This window comes from Penicillium antarcticum (assembly GCF_028974205.1).
Source record: "Penicillium antarcticum strain IBT 31339 chromosome Unknown utg000009l_segment0_segment0, whole genome shotgun sequence".
Taxonomy (NCBI): domain Eukaryota; kingdom Fungi; phylum Ascomycota; class Eurotiomycetes; order Eurotiales; family Aspergillaceae; genus Penicillium; species Penicillium antarcticum.
The window spans coordinates 6,736,223-6,756,993 of NW_026695307.1; the positions used below are offsets into that span (position 1 = coordinate 6,736,223).

Sequence of the window (20,771 nt, forward strand, 5' to 3'; positions counted from 1 at the left end):
GTACTTTTTTTCAATTCGGTTTCCCGGTACATGGAGCACATGAGACAGACCATAAACAATCCCAACTAGTGAGAAAGAAAAGAGAAGCAAAAAGACATGGGGACTATACAAGAACCCAGGATTCACCGAGACTCCGCGGAAGCATCACGCGAAGAGTGAAGGAACAGAAAAGGAGTGAAAGAAGAGGAAAATGCTAAAAAAAAAAAAAGAAACAGAAACAGAAACGGCGCCCATAACCCCGCGCAAATGGAAATGGCTTAGACAAGACCACAGAGAGAAAAAAAATAGAGACAGAGTAAATTTAGAGCTCAGCTCAACTTAGCTCGGCTCCTCACCGTGACGCTTGGCTACTGCCACTTCCCCACCCCGATGGCCGCCAGGAGCCTGTAGAATGTTTGGAGACGGTGCTAGTGGGTGAGTTTGCGCCAGTTGAGTAGACATACTCGCCGTCGATGTACTGCGCGCCCGTGGAGAATGTGCTGCGGTGCTTGCGGCGGGCGTACCGTTGTTCGAGGCGGTAGAGCTCGAGTTCTGTTGTTTGTTAGTTGTATTTTCAGTCATGTTTCGTCGGGAGAGTGTGGAGCGAGTCGAAATGGTTCCGGTGTTGGTGCATTGACCGAGTTCGAGGTGTGTTATGTTTCAGAGTTGTGGGGGAGGGGGGAATTCGAGGGCTGGACTGGCGGGGAGAGGGTGGCACGTACTGGCTTGTAGCTTGTCCATGAGACCCATTGTGAATGAAATGTGCAGAGATCAGAATATCTCAGAGAGAAATATTGCGTTGGTTTTGTTCAGAACGAGCGAAGACGGAAACTTGTTGGCGACAATCGTTCCCTTATGCAGCAATTGGGAACGTGAGCGGTTGGTGCCGGATATGGTGGTCGCTGTGCGGGCGTGTGTCAGTTTCTGCTATTGATAGAACCATTGGCTTGGATTGCTTGAATTGTCTGGGTTCTCTAGATCGACCTGGGCTGATCTGATCTGGATCGGTGTGTGTCTGTGTCTCCCTTACCTTGTTTCAGTAGGCGCTGAGATCTCAAGAGAATATGCGGGTCGCGTGGAATGCTGCCGGAAGGAATGTGTCGGATTGAAAGAGAGGAAAGGGTGATTGGTCCCCGGTAAAGAGTGAATAGCGATTGACGCAGGATAGAAGCGAAGATAGAAGAACAGAAGAAGAGAAAGGGGTGGGGAGAGAACGTGGATTGTGGAGTTCACTAGTCAGGGCCGATGACACCGCGTCGTCGTTTCAGATTTAGAGGGTCAACACGCTACTTCAATGTAACTAGGAGAAAGCAAAGGAGTTGTCCGTTGAAAAGATCGATTCTAGAAGAGTGCTATCTTCATTCTAGGCATATCTACCTCGTATGTATCACATCGAGAGCTTCAGACCTCCAAGTCTAGCCCGCGCACGGATAGCACTAGATTAATCGCGCATAGGCTAGAACAGGTTTAGGCTCACTTGACTATTGAGCTTTGTTCGCCGGGAAACAAATAAGTTGACGCTAGTCAACTGTGTATCATCATCAACCATATACGGAGTACTCCTATCTCGGCCATCCCCTTTCCTTCTTAGGGCTTCACTGGAGTAAAACGGGTGACATAAGCATCAACACCGTCATGTCACGTGCCTCTGATCGAACAGCCCTATTATCCAAGTGATCTTTCGTAGACTGGCAAGCGTCCAGATGAATGGATAGAAATTGGATTTTAATAGATCCGAAGATTGATACAAATCCTCGAAGACTGCATACACTACTCCAGAGAACAGCTGGGAAACACAAGACTGGATATCTAGTCAACAATGTACCGCTAATCCTATGTACTCCCATCAATCATAGCCTATATCATTCACGGCTTAGTCTCAATCTCATCCTCACCCTGGTTCCGCTCCAGCTCCAAATCCTGAGCCATAGACAGTTCCTGGGCTATGAAACAAAGTTAGTAATCAAGAATTCAAACATGCAACATTGCAGCACTCACCATTCCAGAGTTCCGCATAAATCCCATTATGATCAAGTAGTTCACGGTGCGAGCCCGTCTCTGCTACGTGACCTTCTTTCAGAACTAGGATCTGGTCACTGTCACAGATGGTGCGCAGGCGGTGAGCGACGAAGACACTGGTACGGCTTCGTTCTTTGAGAATACTATTGATGTTCTGGAGGAGGGCCTGCTCCGTGTAGGTGTCGAGGGCAGATGTCTGGATAGAGATTAGCTGACTGTCCCCTTTGGGTGTTGATAAGTACTCACTGCCTCGTCGAAGAAGAATAGTTGCGGATCCTTCAGAATCAACCGGGAGATTGCTAGCCGCTGCTTCTCACCACCCGAGATCATCATACCGCGCTCACCAACTGCGGTCTGGTAGCCCTCTGGCAGACCTTCGATCAGCTTGTGAATGTGGGCGCGCTCGGCGGCTCGGCGCACTTCTTCGTCGGATGCATCAATGCGTCCGTAGCGAATGTTGTGGGCGATGGTGTCATTGAATAAGGGTGTATCCTGTGGCACCACTCCAATGATCTTGCGAAGACTGTCAAGGCTGACGTCCCGGACGTCTTGACCGTCAATGAGGATACGGCCAGATTGGACGTCGTAGAAGCGGAACAGAAGGCGCAGAATTGTAGACTTGCCGCAGCCACTTGGGCCAACAATGGCAAACTTCTGTCCAGCGGGAATTGTGAAGGTGGCATTCTTCAGAATTGGGCGCTCTGGGTGGTATCCAAAAGTCACATTCTCGAAGCGAATCTCGCCGCCCTGGGTAAGCTGCAGGGGCTTGGCATTGGGGCGTTCGGTAATTGTGACATTGACCTTCTGCAAGTTAAAGAGAGTCTCCATGTCCAATAAAGACTGGCGCAACTCGCGGTAGACAGAGCCCAAGAAGTTGAGGGGCACGGAGAGCTGGAAGACAAGCTGATTCACCATGACCAGGTCACCGACGGTCAAGGCACCGGTTGCAACTCCATCGCAGGCCAAGTACATCATTGCGGCCAGCGCAGAGGAGAAGATCATGTTCTGACCGGAGTTGAGGAATGCCAAGGAAGTGGTAACCTTGATAGATGCATCTTCGTAGCTCTTCAAGGCATTTCCGTATCGTGCAACTTCGAATTTCTCGTTGTTAAAGTACTTGACGGCCTCGTAGTTGATGAGTGAGTCCACGGCAACAGTTGCGCCGCGGTTATCAGCTGCGTTAGCCTGACGGCGGAACTTGGTTCGCCACGCAGTTGTAGTGATGGTGAATGCTGTGTATGCGATCATGGTGGTGGTGGTAATGGCAGCAAATTGGAGACCATATTGGTAAGTCTGGGAAGTTAGTAGACTTCACCCAAATTTCGGCGTCAAAGCATACCAGAATACCGCAGACAAGCGAAATTTCAAGAGCAGTCGGCACCACATGGAAGACCATAGAGGTCAAAAGGAAGCTGATGCCCTTGGTACCTCGATCAATCGCACGAGTGAGACCGCCGGTCTGCCGGGAAAGGTGGAAGTTGAGATCCAGTCGCAAGAGATGTTCAAACACATTCGAAGCCACTTTTCGGATTGCTTTCTGCGCAACACTAGCAAACACTGCATTGCGCAGTTCTTGGAACACTGTAGCTCCAATTCGAGTCACACCATCTAAGATATCCATTAGCCAGCTTTCTCCGTTCTTGGATGGTTGCTCTCTCACAGGCAATAATCATTGATCCAGCCACAGTGTAGGCAGTTCCGCCAATAGAAGCAAAGTCTACATTCATCGAGTCGACAATGCTCTTGAAGTAGAAGGGGATTTCCACATTGAGAATCTGCATAGATCGTATTAGTATAACCGAATTCTCCCAATTCCGAAGATAAACTGACCTTTGCGCCAACAAGCAATGATAATGCGGTGCCGACACGGAGCTTTGTACCCCAATCATCCTGCATCTAATCAATACCCGATCATCGTACACAATAGCACTCGGGTATTACCTTTGGCCACAGATACTTGGCCATTTCCCTCATAATAGCCCAATCCGCCTTCCTTTGGTCCTTTGTCGCAGCCATAGGCTCGCTCAGTAAATCCTTCTTCGGTGTCTTCGCATCACCATCTTTGGGCGTTTGGACGATGTTGACGCTGGCCAATTGCGACGGGGCCGGGGTGGAGGTACCATCTTTCGTAGGTGTCTTATCTTTGTTTTCTGTAGTTTTGTTCCGCAATGGTTTACCACCCGATGTGAATACACGCAGTTGCGTTCCGATAAGTCGCGTGCACCGTGACCGGCCGGCGAAGCTCGGGTATGCGAGTTGCGCCGTGCGCCAACACGGCGATCGCGCGGCTCTGAGCAGCATGGCTGCTTGATAAATTATGTTTCTGGCTCCGGTAGTCGTTTGAGTCACTGGAGAGCTCAGGGGAGCATAGTGAGTGCAAGTGAGGTTGTCGGCAGCTGTCCCGATAGCTCGTGGGGGGGGAAGCCGCCGGGTTCGGAGAAAAGTATCGGGGTCCCCAATGCCGGAATAGTATGAGCAGGGTAGAGTGAAGAATAAAGACACAGTAAAGAGGAACTGCTGCACCACTTTATATAGAAATAGTCCAATGTCGCAATTCCGAGCGTCAGTTGTGTACTTCGTAGGTGTTCGGCGCCAAGATTTCCCGACTCTCGCGGCTTCCTGACGTAAACTTCGTCCGGACTCTCTTCGTCTGCGCCATACACAACATGCGTCCTTCTCTACAGCAGGTCGTTCGGCCTTTGTCCTGGACACGAGTCATTCCTTGTAGGCAAACGCGCTATGTTCAGATTCGCACCGCGCCTTCGGGGGTGCCTTCGGTGAACGACCACCTGCCCCTCGCTAACACGCCCAGCTCTGTTGAATCGCGAGGTAATTAGGCTTCTACCGCGGTCAAATTGTTGGCATCGAGGCATAGGCTAACATTGCCGGGAAATAGATGCGCGATTTGACGTTGTTGGCGCTCCATATTCGCTCCTTTCGGTTTCACTCTCGGCGTCGCAAAACTTGTACACACGACGAGGAACACTGGTTGGCTTGAGTGGAAAGGCGGATAATGTAGGAAATGCGACTATTGTGATGCTCTAAGAGATAATCCGTGCTAATGCGCCGATTCCAGGTGATTTCGACATTGAGCGTTCTAGAACCTTTCCGCAGGGCTGTCGTTGGAGTGCCCTTCCTTTACCAGAAGGTATATTGAACCTATAAGTTCAGCTGTAAATCAAGGAGTCAGCTACTAACATACTTATAGGTCTCCTCCGCCACCCCCGTCACAGCTCTCGTCTCCGTTCGATCACCCAACACTTCCTTCGCCGTTGTGAATGTTAATGGATCCGTGGACTGGATGGTTGCCCAAAGACGGGCTTTGCTTGCATGGACGGGCCGGTCTCTGTCTATCAAGCCGACTATCAATGCCAACATGGTTAGTTAGACATCTCTCTCCCGCGGAATATGATGCTAATTTGTGCAGAGCTTGTCTCATTGGGGTAGCTCCGAAGTCACCGGCCGAGGATTAATAGCCTTGGTTGGTAACGGACAGCTCTATTCGGTTGAGTTGAAGGAGGGCGAGCAATATATTGCGCACCCCAGGTTCGTTTTTATACCAAAATTGCGTGTTGCGCACAGCTAATTCTCCATAGCAATGTCGTCGCCTACACCATGTCCTCCAACCCTCCCCGTCCCTACCGCTTCAAATCCACAACCCTCAGCTTCCAAGTCCCAGGCTTGAAGGCTCTCCCAAGCCTTTTCCAGAAGGCCAAGTTTGTCCGCGACATGTCCGATTCCAAAGCATACAAGACCACCATGGCGTGGTTCCACAAGTTGCGTACCTGGTCTCGTATGACCATCTGGGGAGATAGAGTATGTCGCTTTCTTCTTCTGTCAATTTTCATCGGCTAATTTTATAATCAGCTCTTCATGCAGTTCGATGGTCCCACAACTATCCTTGTCCAATCTCGCGGCCCTCGTCTTAACGACGTTTTGTCGGGAGATGAAGTTAACGAGATTGCTGGCACCCCTCGGGGCCTGACCTCCTCCCCTTATCAGACCAACGAAGCTGAGAAGACCGAGTCCAAGTCCGCCGGCAACGCCTCGGACCTTGAGCGCTCGTTAGACCAACTGGAGCAGGAAATCCGGGGAACCAGCCAGAGCGTTGCGAAGGTTCGCAAAGATGGCAAGGTGGAAATTGAAGAAGTTGGTCGCAACTAGATGTAGACCATGTCTGGGAGTTCTTCGCATTGGGTTCTGTAGGGCTAGGGCGGTCTCCGTTTAGGATGAGTATTACGTTGCATCCTGTACAGTATAAGCATTTCTTTTCTCTTGGTACCACTTGATTTGATCAATCTCTATTCCCTTGCTTCTGCGCTTTATTTCTCAAAGTTTGACACAACAGTAGCCTGAAATGCGTTGGAGGAGCAAGTCGAAGTGATGTGGCGAGGCTGATTTTGGCGCAGGATGGCGCAGGAAGAGCACATCCTGCGCCACAGGCACAGTACTTTTTTTTCTGGCATTCATAGGTCGAGGTCTTCTTGAGTCACTGCCTCTTCTCTATATTGCCTGCTATACTAGCACGGAACTGAAGGCATTTTAGATATACTGGCCGCAAGTTCACTCCGTTCAATGTGGCTTTGCAACATAGTCATGATGCATATCCCAATCTGTTGCAAAAAGCTGTTGGGTTTTTGTTTGGAATCAGGCGCCAGTGTATACTTGTGCCCAACAGCAAACATGTACTTTTTGCTATTATCAAATTGCTATACTATAAATTGATATGTTGCCCACCTGTTCCACCATCAGTTAGTCAACCAGCAATCTTCTCATCGCCTGGTTATCTTATTTTCCATCAACCCATCCCTCATCTTTATACTACACTTCTGTCTAGAGATTAGCTATCTCCTTTGCAATGTCTGGCCTTGGAAATCGAATGTGGCAATCTCGAAACACGAGAAACAGGAACAATATCGGAATGGGTGGCCAGTATGACAAGATATGCAGGCACTTTCAGCGTGGAACTTGCCGATTTGGTTCAGATTGCAAGTTTTCTCATGACAGCAACACTGCCAAAGAATCTAGATCAAATCGGGCCGCATCCCATCCTACGGCCGACGATTTGGATGCACAAAACCGATACCTCGACTGGAGGCGGATTCTCAGATACGGGAATTTTGGAATTTTTCCTGGTAAAACAGAGCACTCACATATCCTCAAGCTGTGGGAAGGGGCTCTTGATATCCTTGACGGCGACAATAGGGGCAATCATCAGCTTCTCGCCAGAGACCTTGTGGATGACAAGCTTCATGGACACAAATTCATCCTGGAAACTACTCATACCACAAGCCAGTATGCAACATACGCCATTCCTGTCTATGTTGAGCCATTCATCAAAGTCATGACTCATCCGTCTCTCTTGAACTGTCTCTCTGTTGATTCGTTTGTTGGAACAATGTACGCATCCTTCGGTGGCCCGAATGGAGATCGAGCAATCGGCTTTCTCGAAAGCGTTTGTCGGTCCCTTGTCAGAGTCTATGAGCAGCAGAGTGACACTGAGACATCTATGAAGCCAGATCTCATGAAATCACTGGTGAATGTGCTTTACCAGCTTCTATACAGAGTCCGACAGGCACGATTCCATGATGACCTTCTTATACTTCTCGATTTATTGGAAGAACTGCTGAGAGTATACCCCAGAGTGTGCTCCACGACGGACTTAGATGCTCTTTCCAGCAGACTGGAGGTCATGCGCTGCATGGTCGCTGCCGCAAACAGCAACCTTGCTCCAGCAAATCCGACTGAGGAGCCTCAGGGGACCGGGGTAGTTCGGTTGTCGTTCCCACTGGAAATGGAGCTTCCTGGAGGCAGGCATGACAATGATCTTGCCGACATCTCTGAGATCACACTGCTTCCTACCTATGGAGAGATTGTCAGCGAGAACTCGGAATATTTACCATCCACCAACCTTTCCCAGCCCCAGTTCTTACAAGATCCCCTGCTCAGATACATTGATTCCACATTCAGACTGCTACGCCATGATATCTTTGGGTCTGTCAAAGATGTGCTTCGAGATTTGTTACAGCAGAGCGATCTCAAACGCCCCTACCTATCCGACAAGAGTAGCCAGACACATCTTTATATGGCATCACAGGTCCGATCCGTTTTCATCAACGAAAAACATGAGCTTGAAGCCATTGTTTCCTTCGCAGATCCACAGCAAATTCGCAAGAGCTCTACTGTCGAAAGATGCAAATGGTGGCAAGATTCCAACCGACTAGAAGAGGGCACCCTGGTCTGTTTTTTGGCTTCTGAAGGCAAACAAAATAAAGTCCTTTTCCTCGAAGTGACAGGCAAAAATGCTTCCAAGGACCAAACGGGAAAGAGCAAGAGTAGCCTCGTATCTGACGGGTATCAACCTAGCATCACGGTCAAGCTTGCCGCATGCTTGCCTGAAGATCTGAAACTTCTAGGTCAGCTCTACAGTGAAGAGCTTCCTGGTATTCTCGTTGACTTCCGGGGCCTAATGCCTGCCACCTTTTCCCCCATTCTCCAGAATCTACAGCGAATTCAGCGGGAGAAAGAGTTGGCATTCCAAAAATGGATTTTGCCAGCCCGTTACGATGAGTGCGACAGTTCCAACATACCACCGCCGGCATACACTCGACGACCACAATTTGTCTTTCCGCTTGCCTCTATTACAAAGACCGGTACTCAAGAGCTCACTTTGGATCCCAACGCCCCAGGATCCATTGATATCCTGAAAATGGAAACCCTGACTGGTCTCGACCGTGGCCAGTGCCAAGGACTGATTGCCGCTCTGACACGAGAATATGCCCTCATTCAAGGCCCACCGGGAACTGGGAAGTCCTACCTAGGTGTCAAACTTGTTCAGGTTCTTCTAGCCATCAAGAAAAAGGCAAGACTAGGCCCGATTGTTGTGATGTGAGTTCCTGTGAGCCCTATGCCCTGAGAGACTATCGCTAATGAACATACAGATGTTACACAAACCACGCTCTGGATCAATTCTTGAAGTCTCTTCTTGCTATTGGTATTCAAAAGACCATACGTGCTGGCGGGCGCAGCCAGGCCACCGAACTGGAAGGCAAGAACCTTCGCATTGTGAGCAATAGCATCAGCAAGACGAGGGTGGAATCTCAAACTCTCGGTCAGTCGTATAATGAAGTCGAAAAGTACATGAAGTCCGCTGCATATTCCATGCAGCCTCTCCACCAGTCTCGAAAAGGTCCTACTTGGGATCGAATGCAGCAATTTTTGAGCCGCAAGTGGCCCAAGATTCACAGACAACTGACGGGGGGGGACAAGGACGGATTTGAAGTCATCAGCAAGGAGAAGGATCCCCTGCTCAGCTGGCTGGAGCTGACATCAAGAGACTTTTGGAGATTGAGAAAGGAAAAAGAGGCTGAATATGTGCATCTGGAAAATCTGACGCGCATTGCGAATCAAAGCATTTACGGCCTCGAGATGTCAGATCGTCGAGCTCTCGCGAGGAGTTGGTTTAAAGAATGGTATGAGGAAGAAACCGCCCCGCTCTTCGAAGCAGTCGATAGCGCTGAACGTCTTCGCAAAGATATAAGCGCCGTTCATGAAGAAATCAACCGCCGAGCTCTAATTCAAGCCGACGTAATAGGCATCACGACAACGGGTCTCGCGCGTCATGTTGACACATTACGCCGCATAGAAGCGAAAGTCGTTATATGTGAGGAGGCTGCTGAGGTTATGGAAGCTCATGTCATCTCAGCCCTCATGCCAGGTGTTGAGCACTTCATCCAGATCGGTGATCATCGTCAACTACGGCCCCAGATTCAAAATCACTCGCTTAGCCTTGAGACAACTTCTGGAATGTCCTGGCAGCTTGACCGAAGCCAGTTTGAGAGAAGGGCTGTTGGAGAGCCGGGCCTTCGTGCTGTTCCCGTCGCGCAACTCAATGTTCAAAGAAGGATGAGGCCTGAGATCTCGAGATTGATTGGAAGCGTCTATCCAAAACTCGAGGACCACGAAAGCGTTTTGAATCTGCCAAATGTGGTCGGAATGCAAAACAATATTTTCTGGCTAGATCATCGGCGCAATGAAGACGCAAGAGATGACGGCAGTCGGGTGAAATCACACAGCAATCAGTGGGAGGTCGACATGGCCACTGCTCTTGTGCGTCATCTTGTTCGACAGGGAGAGTACAAGCCTGAAGATATCGCTCTTCTCACCCCCTATACCGGCCAACTGCGAAATCTACGGGCATCTCTCAGCAAGTATTTCGAAATTTGCCTCAGCGAGCGAGACTTGGAGACTTTGGCAGCGGAGGGATTCGAGAAGAGTTCCTATGAGTCCTCGGAAACTAATAACCAAAAATCAATTGAGAAAAAGACACTGCTTCAGACACTCCGTCTTGCTACGGTTGACAACTTCCAAGGTGAAGAGGCCAAGGTGATCGTCGTGTCTCTGGTCCGCAGTAACTCAAACCGCAAGGTTGGCTTCCTCCGAACAGAGAACAGAATCAATGTACTTCTTAGTCGAGCACAGCATGGGATGTACCTAATTGGAAACTCGGAGACCTACCTCAATGTTCCAATGTGGGCTGATGTTTATGCACAGCTCGCCAACAAAAACGCAGTCGGTACTGAGTTAGCCCTCTGTTGTCCCCGTCACACAGAGGTACCTATTCTCTGCTCTGAGCCTCACGACTTTGAGAAGAAGAGCCCTGAAGGCGGTTGTGATCTCCCGTGTACTCGTCGACTTGAGCCATGTGGACACCAATGCCAGGCTAAATGCCATGCATCAGTTCTCCACGACGCATTTTCTTGCTGCAAGCCTTGCCCTCGGGTTCGAAAAACCTGTGATCACGCGTGTCCCAAGTTCTGTGGTGAGAAATGTGGTCTTTGTTTGGTCAAAATCCCTGATGTCCTGCTTCCCTGTGGTCATGTTAAAGAGAAGATCTTTTGCCATCAGATGAATAATCTGGCAGCCATCAAGTGCGATGTGAAGGTTGAAAAGACAGTCTCGCGCTGTGGCCATCCCATCCAAATCGGTTGTTTTGCAGACGTCACATCTGAGTCCTTCCATTGTCCAAAACCATGCATACAGATTCTCAGCTGTGGTCATAAATGTGAAGCTACGTGTGGAAGATGTCTTCAAAAGAGCGATAGTGGCGTGGAATCTTTTGATCACCCAGCTTGCAAGAAGAAATGTGACCGTCCATATGGTACATGCAATCACAAGTGCCTCAAGGTGTGCCATGATGGTAAAAGCTGCGGCAGTTGTGAGGCAAAGTGCGAGGTAAGTTGACCTTTTTTTCCCCCTACTTTCTAGCTGCGCATGTTGGATGCTAATAATATGAAGGTTCGATGCTCGCACTCGGCATGTAAATCTCCCTGCGCAAAGGCATGTGCACCATGTATCGAGAAATGCACATGGTCCTGCCCTCATCAAGGCTCCTGTTCGATGCCTTGCGCAGCACTCTGTGACCGACTTCCTTGCGAAGAACGATGTGATAAGATCCTCAAGTGTGGACATCGATGCCCGAGTCTTTGCGGAGAAGACTGTCCAAGTGGTCTATGTCAAGAATGTGGCGACAAGGGAGATGCTCGTGTGGACTTTTTGGAATCAAAACTCTACTCCGAGATCAACCTCGACGAAACTCCAATTGTTCTTCTTGGGTGTGGTCATTTCTTTACTAGTGAGTCTGTTGATGGAGTAGTTGGCCTGGATGAGGTGTATACCAGAGGCAAGACTGGCAAATTTAACGGTCTTCGGGATGTATCTGCCTCTCTTGCAAGCACCATGCCCTCATGTCCTGACTGCAGGATGCCTATTCGTCAATTTGTGACAAAGCGGTACAATCGCGTTATCAATCGCGCTGTTATGGACGAAACAACCAAACGATTCCTTACAAACGGACAAGCCGACCTTGCAAGTCTGCAATCTCGTCTCAAGAGTTTCGAAATTTCGCTTTCTGTTAAGAGAGACACAGGGTCAATATTCGTCGGCAAAGCACAGCCGAAATCTTTATATCTGGAAGGTTTGCAAATCTCAAAAGAGGCTGCAGCTCTCAGCAAAAAGATGGGTGTAGAGCATCAGCCAACAAAGCGACTTATGGATGCAATCGCTCTGTCTCAGAGGCCTCTGTCGGACGAAACTATCTCCATATCAAGCCAGATGAAGAAACTTAAAATAGTGGCCCCACAGCCTGACGACCAGATCTCTCTCGGTGCACGATTGATTAATATCAAGACTCGGGGAATCATTCTTCGGCATCAATTCGGAGAGATGTCAAAACGGATGTCTAATGACCGAGCCCTGGCCCGGTTCCTGGGGACGACTCAGCCTCAGTCCCAAGAGCTTTGTCAAGACAGCATGCCTTTTCTCAAGGACTGTCAAGGTTTGATCATTCAAGCTAAGGCTGTAAGCCTCTCTCGTATTGTCATCACTGCAACGCTCGCATTTGCCATGGTCATCCAACTGAAAGGATGGTCTGATCGTAGTTCTCCAAGAACTACCACAGAAGATGACTCTGATATGGACAAATTGAAGGGCACAGGCTTGGAAACAGTTGCGGATCGTATCAACATCACTCGTGACTTCCTGAAAGATGCCTTGAGTCGATGTCAGGAGCTAGGGAACTGCCAGGACCTTCAGGAGAGGGTTAATGAGATGACTCGCTTATTTGAAGGTCCTCGCTACGAGAACGTGACTCCAGAGGAACTTGCGTCTATCAAGATTGCCATGGTTGGTGGTCCAAGAGGGATTGCGACTAACTCTGGGCACTGGTACAATTGTGTCAATGGGCATCCAGTGAGTGTTCCCTTGTCCTCGGGCATTGATCTTGGTGGATATAATACTGACCTATCTGTTTTTGATAGTTTGCCGTTGGAGAATGTGGTATGCCAATGGAGCTTGCTACATGTCCCGAGTGTGGAGCGGGTATCGGAGGTCGAAATCACCAGGCTGTCGAAGGAGTATCGCGTGCAGAACAGATGGAGTAAGGAATTATGGAATTGCCATTTGATTTGGGTTGTGGATAGGTATCATCAATCTTAACTCAGATAATGACTAGATTGAAATTATCTTGCACCTTCATCTTACTTTCCCTTTAGGCCTGCCTCCTAGGTTCAAGTCTGATTCAATATGCAACTATAAACTCTCAAATCCCGCAGGTACTTCAAACCCTCCAATCCAAGCCCTGATCATAGAAACAAAAAGAGCAGGATCCTGCTGATGCCAGGGATGTCTCATTCGAGGATGCACAACAGCAATCGTCCTATCATTAAGCTCACGGCCAATAGCAGCCAATTTCCGTGCATCGTCGGGGTGGTCATACGAAGGGATCACTCCTCCACGACCAGCAGCCACAATGAGTGTGGGTGCAGGCCAGGGCTCAGGTAACATGGCCGTATTCATTGCCTCTGCGATCTCTCTGCAGGCCTTCATTGTTGGATAGGATCGGCCGATACGCGCACCATCCATCAGCCACCTAATTGCCGGGCGAGGAACTAGGTTCTCCACGCGATTCATTGTCCAGAGTGTGCGAGATAGCCAAGGGGTTGATGGCAAGGAAGGGTAGATTTCGAAACCTGATACTATTTGGGTTCTGATGACGTTTGGGTATTTTTCTGCTAGTCGGATCGCGACTTGGGCACCCAGGCTATGGCCGACGACATGTGCCTTGCCGCCTGTTGCGGATTCTCGTATAAGCTTATGGATTGAATCGGCTGCATTGTCCACGGTGAAAATTGATTCTGTGGCATCTCCATGGCCTGGTAGGTCGGGGGTTAGGACGTGGAATGACTGTGCAAGATCCGAGGCTATCTGCTTCCAGTCGTTGGAGGTTGTGAAAGCGCCATGAATGAGGGCGATTGTTTCTTTTCCTGTCATGTTTAATATCGGACGCTATGCTGGAATGTCAATTGGGCGTAAAAGGGAAGATGCCCGGGGGGGCTTGGAAGGATTCGGCCCCCAAATCCAACGCTTACTTCTGATCTTACTGCATGACTAGCAGATAGCGTGCTAAACCGTTGCAATATTTAGAATCTAGTTACTACCCCAGCTTCCTCAAGCCCTGTCTGCCTGCATGTAGGTATTCTGCCTCGCTTAGGAACGCCTACCGGTGACCCCTAGCCCCAGGCCCCTTAGATACACACTCGACTCCAACATAAACCCCCTTAGAATTCACTCCTTATGCCTTATCTGACATGATTGAATGAGGATATACTTCTGATTGCGCATGAATTGCGATCGCAAAATGATCTCGGCGCCTTGGTCTAAGTCAACCACCGGCTGTACCTTCTAACGAAGCACATCTTGTATCGATACAATCTTCATCATCAGAGTGGCCATGGCATGATCCATGCAGCTGAAAGAGGATCTGTTTCAGTGGTAGCCCAATTCATCGAATTAGGATATCCCATGAAAGATCGCCCAATCCACATGGAGGCCTGTGACAATACCAGAGAAAGTTGCGAATGCCGTTGTCCATTCAAACATCCGATTCTCGATGCCGCCGAGCATGGACATGTCGAACTCGTCAAGTACCTTTTTGAAGCAGGTTCAGTTCTCGATTTTGAAAGCAATGAGAGGCGCACACCCATCCATCTGGCCGCAAAGAATGGGGGGTTCTCCCAGTGGTCGAGATCTTACTGGACAAAAGCGGCTCAAAACTGCCTGTGGATCGCAATCCCAAATCAGAAGATTCTCCCGTTCAACTTGCTGCATGCAAAGTGCACAAGCAAGTTGTTGAATATGTCAAGGCGCTTTTGGCTCGTGGTGCTGATGTCAGTGATGATTCCTTCTGTGTGGCTGTCACTTACTGTAATAATAAAGCACTTGACCTATTCTTCACTAAGTTTGTGCATGGGAAGTGCCAAATCACACTCTTGGAATTGGCAGTGATAGACAGTAACATGGAAATTTTCAAGATGCCGTTGGATCAAGGTTTCGACCGGGAGAAGGCTTTGGTAGAAGCAATTTAGAACGGTCACGAAGAAATTGCGACACTTCTCCTAGAGCAAGGAACAGATCTAGATGTACCGAGCGTCCGCAGAAGCGCCACCGATTACGCGTTATTGTCCAGCATATCGGAATCCTCGAGGCTTTAATGCGCCATGGCGGACATGCTCACCCCGCGGGTTTGAAATTTGCTGAACATTTTTCTCCTGAGAATACAGTGGGATTGGTCAAGAGCTTTCCACTTGTCTTATAAGAGGAAAGCCATAGTTCCTCCTTCCCCTACATGACATGGACGTACTCTGTCTCTGTTGTAGATTCTATACTTTCTCGGGAATAGCTTGATAGCTGATCAGCCCAATACAGGATATATAGGATTAAAAGCCATACGCAGGCTCAAATGCAAGCAAAATAAATCACAAAGTTGGACGAGAAAGTAGCATTTCTTAATGTAAAAGTTCTTAGTTGAACCTAACCGAACTTTAAAGGGTTCTAATACCTAACAGTAGCATGAGGACCAAGAGAAAATAGTTAAAAGTAGTTTGTATAGTTTGTATTTGCACTAAAAGCATACCTTTGAAATGGTGCATATAGCAAATGTGACGAATTATGCCCGGCAAGCGTAATCTCGGCCTTTCGGGCTCAGACAGGCACATCTCCGAGCTGCGGTTCTCCCCGTTCAAGACCCGCGGACTCTCCTCGGTCTCCACTAACAGGGTCAAGCCAGACTGGATAGGATGGTAAGCCAATAATAGGGAAGCCGCTATGTCTTCGCGTGGTTTAGCTCCAAACGCAAGAAAAATGACCAAGATTAAGCACCGTTCGGACTTAGTGGGATGCGATTGCCGAGACTCCTTATATTATCTCTTTTTCTTCTTCTTTTGATCTTGATCTTGATCTCGATCCTAAATCCACCTTTTTTATACTTTCAGGGTCGTTCGGGGTCTTCAAGGGTCCGTTTCACTACAGATATAACCCTCGAGTCTCGGAGAATTAGCGTCCAAACGGAAATCTCTCCGTTTGCCATTTTCAAGTGAGTCGCATCGCATTTAGAATCAGGCTGTTGCTTCATCGCACAGCGTCGTTTCTTAATTTTATAATTCCCGTCTGCGCGAAGTCTATAAATTCACTTTGGTGGCCCAAACAGCAGTTCTAATATCACTATTTGGAACAGGTATCGGATTCTTCTATACTCGTGCATCCCGTTTCAAGCACTATTATAGAGAGCCCAAGGAAATCTCCTAATAATGGCAGCCCCTAACGCTCCGTCTATCGATAGTACTGCTACAAACATACCTCCATCCGACAACTCAACGCCCGCCGTGAGTGTCCAAGGGAATGAGGACCCCGAAAAGGGTCTCCAAGGAGTAGAGCAGACAACCGAAGCACAACCCTCTGAAAAAGCCACTGCTGCTGGCCCAGCACCCGCAACACCAGCAATTAGCCCGCCGCCTGATGGAGGCGCTGAAGCATGGCTCGTTGTTCTGGGAGCATTCTCCGGTCTATTCGTTAGCTTTGGCTGGATTAACTGTATGTCTGACTTTGTTATATGATATTTCAACATACTAATCTCCACCAGGCATCGGAGTCTTCCAGACATACTATGAGAGTCATCAATTGAGCGAATTCTCTACCAGCACAGTTACATGGATCACATCGCTAGAAACATTTGTGATGTTTTTCTGTGTACGTCCCCTATCGATCTCCAACCAACAAAGACCAACATCTCACAATCTCATAGGGCCCAATCTTCGGAACACTATTTGACAGCTACGGTCCCCGCTGGATCCTCCTCGCAGGCACATTCTTCCACGTCTTCGGTCTGATGATGGCCTCCCTCTCAACAGAATACTACCAATTCATCCTAGCGCAAGGAATCTGCAGCCCAATTGGCGCAAGCGCAATCTTCAACGCCTCCGTCAACTCTGTCAGCACATGGTTCGCCAAACGCCGCGCCTTCGCTCTGGGCGTGACAGCCTCCGGATCCAGTCTGGGTGGTGTTATTTTCCCCATCATGGTGACTCGTTTGATTCCTCAAGTCGGTTTCCCTTGGGCTATGCGTATTTGCGCATTCCTCATTCTCTTCATGTTGGGTATTGCCAATGTTACCCTCAAGTCCAGACTCCCGCATCGTCCCAAGCCTTTTGATATCTGGAGTTTCCTGCGGCCATTGGGAGAGCTGAAGTTCTCGCTTACGCTTGCTGGTGCTTTCTGTTTCTTCTGGGGAATGTTCTTGCCTTTCACTTTTGTTATTACTCAAGCGGAAAGATATGGCATGTCCCCCGGTCTTGCGGGATATCTCATTCCCATTTTGAACGCTGCTAGGTAAGTTTCGGCTTCTCCATTGCCAATTTGTATGGGCTGATCTAACGCAATTGAATAGTATCTTTGGCCGTACACTCCCAGGCTACTTCGCCGACAAAGTCGGCCGTTACAACATGATGGTCGTCACAACTTTCTTCTCCGCAATCCTCGTTCTGGCCCTCTGGCTGCCATCGCGAGGAAACGTCCCTGCCATCATCTTTAGTGCTCTGTATGGTTTCGGCTCTGGTGCTTTCGTCTCCCTCGCTCCAGCCTGTATCGCACAGATCTCGGATCTGCGCCAGGTCGGCGTGCGCAACGGTACTTTCTTTGCTATCATTTCCTTCGCAGCTTTGACGGGCACTCCTATTGGTGGTGCTCTGGTTCCGGATGTGCTTCATGGCTCTTATACTAAACTGCAGATCTTCTGTGGAGTTGTTATGATTGCTGGGTCGACGTTGTTTGTGTTGGCCCGAGTTGTTGTTGGCGGTGGGTTCAAGCTGAACAAGGTGTGAAATGCGGGCAATTGGGTGCCTTGGGTGGCGGCATTAGAGTATATAATAGCATATCAAAAGTTACTTAGTCGATAATTTAATGTTTGCCTAATTTCACTCATTTCTCTCCGGGCTGCAAGGAAGCTTGAATAAGGTTTTCAGGGTGGCAGTGCCAAGGTGACTACGATATATGCAGTACTTCATACATGAATACCAAACGAGTGAACGGGACACATTGAAGCAACCCGTGAACACTTGTAGTCTATATTTTATCTTCTGGTTTTTCGTGGTCAGATAATGACAATTCTGTAAACGTAATTATCAGGCAACTGGAGTCAACCGCCAAGATTTGGTAACTATATAATTTTGTTGGCCTGGTACGTCAGGCTCCAATTTACAATATCAATCAATATGCGCTGGTCACTGCTTGGTCTGTACTGTAAACTATGATAATACTTTTATATTCAATGTGTCAACAAACACAACATGACTAAGAACAAAATATGCCTGTTTTCGTCGAGAAATCACAAATCGGGAAACTGGCGGGAAACATCGGCATGCCGAAAACGGCGCATATGGCACGGTTTCCACCACTTTTTTCACACCCATAATGCCAAACATACGATAATTATTTGCCAACCGCTATTTATTCAGCTACAGACGATCATCACCTCCGATTTCAAATTGAAGATCAACGAAGGCCGTGTAACCCAAAAAAATTACCGGTTTCGGCCGACATCCGCACGGGAAAAATTCAAGGGCTCCACCCAATTCCCGGGGCTTCAGATTTTTTCTTGGCTTTGGGGTAAATTTGCAATTACGAAAATCTGATCTCTGAATCATTCATGCTATCAATGCTGGTATAGTTGCTTTGGCTTATTCATTCGGGCTGCTTTTACCCCAGATACTTCGGGAAAAGCGCCGAGCAGGACAGAATCTGCCCGTCATGAGTGATCAAGAGTCATATGCCGTTCAGGGCAAGGTCATTGATGAACCTTTTCAAAATGACGAGAAACCTTTTGAGGCGAAGGACTTGGAGCCTTTTGGTAATGAGGAGACTGCTGAGGTTAAGTATCGGACTATGAAGTGGTGGTATGTTACTCTTGCTCGCGTTTTATATCAATTGACATGGCTAATCATTCAATTAGGCATTGCGGCATGCGTGAGTCTCTTACTTTGATGTATATCGAACCTAGCTTTGATATCTAACGTTTACGTGCAGTGATGATTGCTGAGAATGTCTCCGTCGGAATTCTTTCTCTCCCATCTGCTGTGGCCACCCTTGGAATGGTCCCGTATGTATCTCCATCAGCATTGTTCTAGCAGCACATTGACTAATTGCAATACAGTGCTGCTATCATGATTCTGTTCATCTCTGCCCTTTCATGGTACACGGGCTATGCCATTGGCCAATTCAAGCTCCGCCACCCTGCCATTCACAGCATGGGAGACGCCGGTGAGCTCTTGATGGGCCGTTTTGGCCGTGAGCTACTCGGTATCGGCCAGCTTTTGCTGCTAATTTTCCTCATGGCTAGCAATATTCTCATGTTCAACATCTTGATGAATGCATTGACGAATCACGGCACTTGTACGCTGGTCTTTGGTGTCGTTGGACTGATTATTTGTTTCCTGGGCGCTTTGCCGCGTACTATGGATAAAGTTTACTGGATGTCTGTTGCTTGTGAGTATTAATCGCGCTTGATGTCTTAATTTACAATCTGGTTGACAATTATCTAGCATTCCTAAGTGTGCTGGTTGCAACAATTATCACCATGATTACCGTGGGTGTCGAGAGCGAGGGCTGGGTCCCTAACGAAGTCACCACGACTGTCAGCTTCCGCGAGGGCTTCTTGGCCGTTACCAACATCATTTTCGCCTACCGTATGTTAACATCTCATGAGAGATATCAAACCTAGTCGGAAGCCGAGCTAACTCAATATAGTTGCCCATGTCGCATATTTCGGCTTCATGTCTGAGACAGAGGACCCAAGAACCTTCAACAAGTCGCTAGCCATGCTTCAAATCGTCGACACGGTTCTGTACCTGGTCAGCGCATTGATTATCTATCACTACGTGGGGCCCGATGTCAAGTCGCCTGCCATTTCTTCTCTGAGTCCCTTGATGAGAAAGATCGCTTGGGGTATGGCTATTCCAACCGTGAGTCTATCGTGCTTTTAGCAGTTCCATCACCCTCGCTAATGTTATACAGACTATCCTTTCCGGTGTCGTCTTGGGCCATGTCGCTTGTAAATACATCTATGTCCGCATGTTCCGTGGCTCAGACAACATGCACAGCCGAAGCTTCCTGTCTATTGGCTCCTGGGTTGCTATTTGTCTTGGAGTCTGGGTTATCTCGTGGGTTGTGGCTGAGTCCATTCCCGTCTTCAACGACTTGCTCAGTCTTATTGTAAGTTTTGAAACGGATTGTGGTTTTACGAGGGATTCTAGCTAACACATTTTTACAGAGTGCACTATTCGGCAGTTGGTTCAGCTGTATGATTACCCCCTTCTCTGCGAATTACTTCCCGTGCAATTGAAAGAACGCTAATTTGTTCCTGAACAGTCGGTCTCCCTGCTATCTTCTGGCTGCACATGAACAAGGGTCAATATTTCAAGAACTGGAGGAAGATTTCTTTGACCATTATCAACATCGGTATCTTGGCTATTGCCTGTGCTATTGTAAGTCTCCTCGGACAATTTTATGCTTTGGCTTTGCGGTTCAGAACTAACTTCGTCTAGTGTGGATTGGGTCTCTGGGTTTCGGGTGTCGCCATTCACGAAGACTCAGGCACTGCCAGCTGGTCTTGCGCCAACGCCACCTGATCACTTATTGGAAAAGCCAACACCAAAACAGGGCATCAGCCCTCACTAGAACTAACGTTAAGCATTAAGCGTCATAATGTCTTTGATAATGTCTTGGACAGGATCCATATTCCAAAACGAAAGAATTACATGTACTCCAAATGAAAGATGATTGATTCAGCAACACCAAAATATCTGTCAAAAGTACACTCCAAAGTACGAATGTATAAACACGAAAACGCCCTAGCACCGTCGCTGAAGGATGGATGCATGAAAAGA

At 48.4% G+C, this 20,771-nt stretch overlaps 7 protein-coding genes across 7 annotated transcripts; 4 read left to right on the forward strand and 3 right to left on the reverse strand.

Moving 5' to 3' along the window:
- Window positions 1–331: 331 nt before the first annotated feature.
- N7508_010893 (uncharacterized protein) lies at window positions 332–729 on the reverse strand (the record flags this gene model as incomplete). The annotated part of the gene is made up of 2 exons (XM_058468953.1): window positions 332–531; window positions 702–729. 2 exons carry the CDS (start codon window positions 727–729, stop codon window positions 332–334), a joined length of 228 nt encoding a protein of 75 aa, XP_058316799.1.
- Window positions 730–1,845: 1,116 nt separating this feature from the next.
- atm1 (ATP-binding cassette Fe/S cluster precursor transporter ATM1) lies at window positions 1,846–4,299 on the reverse strand (the record flags this gene model as incomplete). The annotated part of the gene is made up of 7 exons (XM_058468954.1): window positions 1,846–1,922; window positions 1,978–2,194; window positions 2,245–3,291; window positions 3,338–3,606; window positions 3,659–3,773; window positions 3,829–3,894; window positions 3,940–4,299. The coding sequence occupies 7 exons, from the start codon at window positions 4,297–4,299 to the stop codon at window positions 1,846–1,848; spliced, it is 2,151 nt and encodes a 716-aa protein (XP_058316800.1).
- A 365-nt stretch (window positions 4,300–4,664) lies between these two features.
- N7508_010895 (AIM24 family protein) lies at window positions 4,665–6,162 on the forward strand (the record flags this gene model as incomplete). Its single annotated transcript, XM_058468955.1, has 7 exons — window positions 4,665–4,827; window positions 4,895–5,013; window positions 5,075–5,146; window positions 5,207–5,377; window positions 5,426–5,544; window positions 5,595–5,814; window positions 5,866–6,162. The coding sequence occupies 7 exons, from the start codon at window positions 4,665–4,667 to the stop codon at window positions 6,160–6,162; spliced, it is 1,161 nt and encodes a 386-aa protein (XP_058316801.1).
- A 694-nt stretch (window positions 6,163–6,856) lies between these two features.
- On the forward strand, window positions 6,857–12,938 carry N7508_010896 (uncharacterized protein; the record flags this gene model as incomplete). Its single annotated transcript, XM_058468956.1, has 4 exons — window positions 6,857–8,886; window positions 8,940–11,232; window positions 11,296–12,747; window positions 12,816–12,938. 4 exons carry the CDS (start codon window positions 6,857–6,859, stop codon window positions 12,936–12,938), a joined length of 5,898 nt encoding a protein of 1,965 aa, XP_058316802.1.
- A 148-nt stretch (window positions 12,939–13,086) lies between these two features.
- On the reverse strand, window positions 13,087–13,827 carry N7508_010897 (alpha/beta fold hydrolase; the record flags this gene model as incomplete). The annotated part of the gene is made up of 1 exon (XM_058468957.1): window positions 13,087–13,827. The coding sequence occupies one exon, from the start codon at window positions 13,825–13,827 to the stop codon at window positions 13,087–13,089; it is 741 nt and encodes a 246-aa protein (XP_058316803.1).
- A 2,315-nt stretch (window positions 13,828–16,142) lies between these two features.
- Window positions 16,143–17,711, forward strand: N7508_010898 (MCT family MFS transporter; the record flags this gene model as incomplete). Its single annotated transcript, XM_058468958.1, has 4 exons — window positions 16,143–16,425; window positions 16,475–16,581; window positions 16,637–17,220; window positions 17,279–17,711. The coding sequence occupies 4 exons, from the start codon at window positions 16,143–16,145 to the stop codon at window positions 17,709–17,711; spliced, it is 1,407 nt and encodes a 468-aa protein (XP_058316804.1).
- A 925-nt stretch (window positions 17,712–18,636) lies between these two features.
- Window positions 18,637–20,513, forward strand: N7508_010899 (uncharacterized protein; the record flags this gene model as incomplete). Its single annotated transcript, XM_058468959.1, has 10 exons — window positions 18,637–18,782; window positions 18,839–18,852; window positions 18,913–18,985; window positions 19,040–19,371; window positions 19,428–19,571; window positions 19,633–19,847; window positions 19,900–20,097; window positions 20,156–20,183; window positions 20,254–20,369; window positions 20,430–20,513. 10 exons carry the CDS (start codon window positions 18,637–18,639, stop codon window positions 20,511–20,513), a joined length of 1,350 nt encoding a protein of 449 aa, XP_058316805.1.
- Window positions 20,514–20,771: the final 258 nt, after the last annotated feature.